At 43.3% G+C, this 6,730-nt stretch overlaps 1 protein-coding gene across 1 annotated transcript; it reads right to left on the bottom strand.

The window, feature by feature from the left end:
* Window positions 1-404: 404 nt before the first annotated feature.
* LOC123141846 (ethylene-responsive transcription factor ERF109-like) lies at window positions 405-1,337 on the bottom strand. Its single transcript, XM_044560912.1, has one exon. The coding sequence runs from the start codon at window positions 1,265-1,267 to the stop codon at window positions 701-703; it is 567 nt and encodes a 188-aa protein (XP_044416847.1). The 5' UTR covers window positions 1,268-1,337; the 3' UTR covers window positions 405-700.
* Window positions 1,338-6,730: the final 5,393 nt, after the last annotated feature.

The raw sequence follows: 6,730 nt of genomic DNA, 5'->3' as shown, positions 1-6,730 counted from the left end.
CATATCTAAATGTTGAAATGAGAGATGCTAAGGAAAATGATTCTGTAATATAAAAATATTAAACTTCTCGGCTTTTACCAATTTTTTAAACATTCAATTATTGGATTGAAAATATTTTTATTATAAGTTTTTCTCTGAGACTCTATCTGAGGGATTTGCGATCTTGTGAAAATTCCACTCTCGCTGCGGGAATTATCTTGTCCTAAAGGAAAAGAGTCCGCTCATATAGGATATCATCTGACCGTGTTGAATGAACAAATAGGTCCGCTCACATATATTACTCAGGAAAATTGTCGCAAAAAAAAGGTTAGCCTGGAAAATTAATAAGCTGGCACCCACATTTTTTTTAAAAACAGTAGAGATACAAGCACTGAGAGACCAAGCTGATTACGAGGCGCCTATAGTGAGTACGTAAAATCGCAGAAAAAAAAAACACTGAAGAAGAGGGAGGTGCGTCACGGGCATCGGGGCATGAAAGGAGAGAGGCAAATTTTAAAGCACGTGCTCTGGCTTTGGCGGCGGCTACAGGTCGCCATGCTTACCGATTCATTGATTCGGATTAATCATCCAAACATGGATCACAAAGTTGCTATCATCCAGCATCATGAACTTCTGCTCCCTCGCCACCTGTCCTACCTACCCCGGTAGCCGCGACGACACATTTTGACCCGCAGTTCTCGCGAGGACTGCCGGGCAAGTTCTACGACTGCGCAGCCGCCCAAGAAGAATCAGAAACAGAAGCCGACGACGGCGGCGTCGCGGCCGCGTCCGGGAAGTTGAGTCTGGCGCGGTGGCCACGGAACTCGAGCGCCGCGAGATCGTAGGCGCGGGCGGCATCCACGGCGGTGTCGAAGGTGCCGAGCCACTTGCGCACGGCGCGGTGCGGGTCGCGGATCTCCGCCGCCCACTTCCCCCACGAGCGCTGCCTCACGCCCCTGAACTTGCTCCGGCTCCTCCTCCGCGTGATCTTCCCCACGCCGCCGCCCTTCACAAAGCTCGCGGCGGAGCATCCTTCGCCCTCGCTGCTCGAGCCGGCCGGCGCCGCCGCAGCAGCGAACATGCAGCCGATGCACCCGTCCACGCCGCAGCTGGCGCACGCAGGAACTGCAGCGGCAAAGTGCGGCGTGGACGACGGCTCGAGGTGCAGCGTGGGGACGACGGCGTCTCCGTTTACAACGGAGATGAGGGCGCGGAGGAAGAGGGAGTCCTCCAGCTCGGAGTTCGGGAGCTGGAAGCCGCTGCCGCCGCGCTCCAGCCTCGGTGCCATGACGGATGTCGCAAGAAAGTTTTGCGTCCTCGGAGAACGACGGAGATGAGGGCGCTGTGTCTGTGTTGAGTTCTCGTGCTCCGGTGTTTGACGTTGTTTGGTGCGGTACCTTTTATAGGAGTAGCTAGGGCGTGCATGTCTTTGCGCATTCGAAACGGCGATCACGTTCTTATCGTGGGAACGGGCGACTGAGTGAGGAAATGCCTTGCATGGGTTGATTAGGCACTGCTGACGGCTGCTTGCGACGATATTTGAGCTGTCCACAGAATCATGTTTTAAAATAGATAGATTTTACCTACGTAGTATCAAATTGTATATATACTACGGGTACTGTCAGACTTTTGGCGAATCTTCTAAAGCCAAATTGTAGTACTCCCTCCGTCCCAAAATAAGGCTGCGTTCGATTTTTCTCGGCTCCTTTAACTCCGCTCCCGGAGCGGACCCGACTTTAGCTTAATTTGACAGAGTTGCCAAAACCCAGCTCCCCAACTCCGCGGAGCAGGGAAATTTCCAAACATGGCCTAAGTGACTCAATTTTGTACTAGCTTTAATAATAAGTGACTCAATTTTATACTAGCTTTAGTACAAAGTTAGTACAAAGTTGAGTCATTTATTTTGGGACGGAGAGAGTATCAGATTGTATATAAACTACTGGTACTATCAGAGTTTCGCCGAATCTTATAAAGCCAAATTGTATACTATTAGTACATATATCCATCTTTTTTGTAAATCTCCTCAAATTCAATTGCATACTCCCTCCGTTTCATAATGTGGTGCCTATAGATTTTTTTAAAGTCGAACTTTGCAAACTCTGACCAAAGTTATAGAGAAAACTATTTATATCTATAATACCAAATATAGAGAATATGAACCTACATCTTATGATGAATCTAATTATATATTTTTGGCATTCTAGATGTAAATATTTTTCTCCATAAACTTGGTCAAATTTTCTGAGGTCTCACTTCTCAAAAAAAATAATATATACACTACATTATGGAACAGGGAAATTGCTATTTTACCCGCAGAAAAAATAGTACACTTTTGGTACATTTTTAATCGCCATTTTATCTGGTGGATTTAACTTTGGAGGTGCATTTTACTAGATTTACATCCTAGGATCCTCGATTTTGTTAGATTTGCAAATTACCGGGTGAAAAATGCAATGTGCTCAGTTTATTTTGCGGATTGATATGGACAAGTAGTGTGCCCTTAAACAATGTCGGTCGCTGTCTGTCGATTTGTTGGTGGATTTGTACCACTTCCGTTCAATTTTTAAGCAGTATCAGTAGGTTTTCGTCCCATAGAAGGTTTTTCGAGTGAGGGCACCTCTAGCGGGTTTGCTGCTAATGCTCAAATTTCCCTCCCTGCTTTACCCTCGCCTCCTTCGTATCTCTGTGGATGATGTATTTCTATTAGTGTGGTTTGGTCCGGTTAGAAAAAAATGTGCCCTTCAGCTTTCTTTCCTAAATGTCTCTTCCTCTTTGTCATGTCACACGTGGACACAAATATTCTGATGGTATCTTCACTATGAAGTCACTATGCAGACAACAATGATCGTGGATTTTCACAGAAATTCTTATGTAAAATCAAAATATTTCTATGGTTAATTGTCACAAAAATCACTTTAACCAGAGATAATTTGCTGAGAAGGGGTTGGAAAGGGGGATATACCATTTAGTTCCTGGATGTATATACACCCTATATGAGAAAAAACGTATTAATAATTACAAAGAAGTCAAAAAATTTAGAAGTTTTTTTTGGAATAAACTTGACTTTGTTTTGCACTACTATATAAATTTTCGCAAATAGAAACCCAATGTTGTCTTTAGGAAAAACACAAAAATTATGTGCTATTGTAGGTCACTCACACTATTTTGGCCGAATGTTTTTTAAAAGAAGTCAATGCGTGTTTTTCTTTTTGTGGAATTTTTCTTACAAGTACAATGGAAGTTGAACTTTATTTCAAAAATATTTTCACATTTTTTCACATTTTGTCTAATTACTAAATATATTTTTCCGTATAGGGTGTATATACACACATAGACCAAAAGTTCCCCTCCTTGGAAAGGTAGCAAATGTTGGGTATTTTACGGACAAGACGAAAGCATCGATCACTTGTTTATCCAATGCTCTCCTGCTAGATTGGCGTGGAGTTATTTTTAATGTGTCTTTGATTTAAGAACTATTACCAACAACTTAAATGTATGATTTGGTCTTTTGATATTTGTTTCTACAAAAGATAGCAAAAATTTGGTTATAGTTGGTGTCTCCGCCATCTTCTGAACCATTTGGAGATGCAGCAATGATATTGTTTTTGATAGAAAATGGTTAATAATCCAATTATCCTCCTCACATTGATATGTCATTGGATTACCAGTTAAGCAATTTTGCAGATAAGGGAGGAAAACGGAAGGGTGCTGATGATGGGGGCAAGAATCATACAACATGTGGCAAGTGAGGTGTATCGAGATCATAAGGGTGGTGTCCAGGAGTGCTCAGGAGTAGTGGCTAAAGCTAATCTTCAACTGTGACTTGAACTGGTGGTGCAGCTTGTTCTCTCTGACTACTTTCCCTGGATGCATCATTTGACTAGCTAGTGTTTCTTGTTCCATGTTTGAGTTTAGTCTAGTTTAGTCGCCTTCCAAAGTTTGGTTATTAGTTTATCTCTTAAGGTTTGTAAAATGTTGTGTGTAGGAGTCTATCTCTATCCGGATGTTGAGTTGTCCGCTCTCAGGTCTCGTTCTTTTGGTAATGTTGTTGATGAAAGGACGCTAGTGCTTTTTAGGGGTAGTTTCTAAAGTGAACCAAATGGTTTCTTCGATAGAAATTGGAGAGGGAGGACGCTCTTTTATTCAAAATGCTCATTTTGGGAGGAAATAAGGAGGCGAAGTTGAAAATGTGCAATGCACAACGATGTTGGGTCATAGCAAATGTGAACCAGCTTACAACGGGCCCCAACTTGTAATAGTCACAAAATCTTATAATTGATTATATGTAAGGAATTTTTATCCTGAGTTTATGAAGTGTGTATCCGAAAAATCACAAAAATAAATCGAGCAAAATACAACATCTAGGGGAAAAATCACAAAACTTTGGCTTAGCAAAATATGTTTGACGATATGTGGTGATCTCAACCACTCCAAGCATATTTAGGCAATTAATCTTTTAATAGTAAATTTTATGCTCTTACTGGAAATCATGAATCATTTATTCGATTGTGATTTGTATGAAAATCTTTGCAACATGAGATCCTTGATTTTATCAGATTTTAGAACATAGTTGGGCAGAATTCAATAGGCGAACCTCTCATACCTCAGGTTGCAACAAGTACTCCCTCAAGCTCTCTTTCAAATACATCTCTCTTCCTCCTCCTTCTCTCACAAATGGCCAAGTGGGTAACATGACAATGTTCGGTATGGGAGAAGCGTCCTAAAAGTGGTGAACCAAGGTGGAAGGGTGGCCCCAACTTGTAAGATGGGCTATAGACCTCATATCCCACGTCTACCATAATGTGTCACAAAAAAACAAATCAGTTTTTCTAAAGCACATCTAGATGTGCCATAAGTATTGCACATCTAAGTCCTATGTCACTGATAATACATTGAGATCGGTGTGGATATTTTATTTTTATTTTTATTTTCCTCTTTATGCTTGATTCACTCACTTAGATGTTCAATAACTAGATCACATCTAGATGTGCCCTAGACACACCCTAAATAAATCTATTTACAACTTTTAGTATTTGATGAAGAATATGCCCATAGAAAGGTTTGCCCGCATCATTAGGTTCTTGTTGGATTAATAATTTGTGCTCATCCACGAAGAGCTACAATGACATGGTAGCAAGTTGTTGATATTTTTGCTTTGTTTTGTACTTCAAATCTAGTCAGTACATCAACTATATATTAATAAGTAGCAAGTGTGGACAATCACATGCTTATTATATGGTGCGAAGATCTATTTATTTCTTATTTTATAAGGCTCCAATAAATCAGTCCATATTCCCTATTGCAACGTTTTATGTCGTGCACTTTAGCAACGAATAACAATGATATAAGCCTTGCTTAGGAAGACACAAGAAATCCTCTTGGCTTAGCCATGGCTATCCGTCCAAAGTCGATCAATAAGAATCAATTTTCCTTTAATTCTGAAACACGACATGACTGCAAAAATTAAGAGAGATTAAACTCAGCGTAGCTCTCAGATGGTCAATTTCCTTATGGTGAAACCTGCCTACTCAAATTGAAATCCAAGATTTCAGGATGCTCATTGATAATTTGTACTATGTTTCGCAAAGAAAAAAAAAAGACTTTCACCAAATTAGCTAGAAGAAATCAACATAGTGTGTGGCAAAGCTGTGTGACCTCGCGCTCTCTGTGGGAGTGAGCAGTGACAAAGTGGAGCTGTGAGACTTTGACCAACTTCACAAATGATGCTTTAGAAAAGTCAGAGCTCCCACCGTCACCCGGATGTGAAAAGAGAACCCATAGAGGAATAAGTCGTCCTTCACAAATGTCAACGCCGGCCGGTCAGGTTGGCCCATCCTTGCAGGTCGCGGGTGTGTCGGCGTACCACCTTTCAAAACTGGGTTTTGGGATTCCAGGCTAACAGCGGATGTGGCTTTCAGGCCGGCTTGTGTTTAACGATTTCCCTTTTTTGCAGGTTGGTGTTCAACGAGTTGGATTGCTTCTCGTCGCGTGGTGTGCCCAGCCACCGTAAACAATCACGTGTTTGGCGTACCCACGGAAACATAGTATTTTTCACGTGTTTTTGTCTTATTTCTGGTTTTCATATTTTTTTCCTATGTTTTTTCAAGCCGAAAAAGCAGTTTATTTTTGTTTTCTTTCCGTGGAACAACCAGTGTGAAAAGTATAGTTGTGCTTTCGAAAGTGAAAAGTATAGTTGTGTTTCATGGTGAAGCACAACTACTCTTTCACGTGAAGCACCACTATGCTTGCTGAGAGCATCTCCAGCCGTTGTGCCTCTCAGGAGGCGTTTTTTCGCCCTCCTGGGGAGGCCCCGGCGCTAACTTTGCTTTTGGGTGCAAAAAATTTCCGGCCGTTGTGCCCCTCTGGTTGTGTCTTATTTTTTCTTTTTCACTTTGTTATTACAACAAACATGTTGTAGGCACTACCGGGCCATGCGAGCTCGAGCTCGTTGGCGACGACCCCAGCCGACCGGGCGACTCCCTCGGCCGCGTCTTCGTCTTCCGCCGCCGGCGACGCGCTGCTCGAGCTCGGCGCGCCCCCCGGCGCCGCCGCCGACGTCCTCCCCGCGCCGCGCAGACTGCATCTCGTCACGCATGGCGACGGCTGGCTGCCGCGGCCTCCTCCCGGCTCCACCTCGAGGCGCACCACGCGGGCCGCTCCCGCTACGTGCTCTCCGGCTCCACAGCACGTCGACGGACTCCTCCTCGTCACGCAGTTGACCAACCCGTCGAGGCTCCTGCTGCCCATGGTG

The sequence above is a fragment of the Triticum aestivum genome, chromosome 6D (genome assembly GCF_018294505.1).
Source record: "Triticum aestivum cultivar Chinese Spring chromosome 6D, IWGSC CS RefSeq v2.1, whole genome shotgun sequence".
Lineage (NCBI taxonomy): Eukaryota > Viridiplantae > Streptophyta > Magnoliopsida > Poales > Poaceae > Triticum > Triticum aestivum.
The sequence above is the reverse complement of the archived record's forward strand: the minus strand, read 5'-3'. Positions and strand labels throughout refer to the sequence as shown.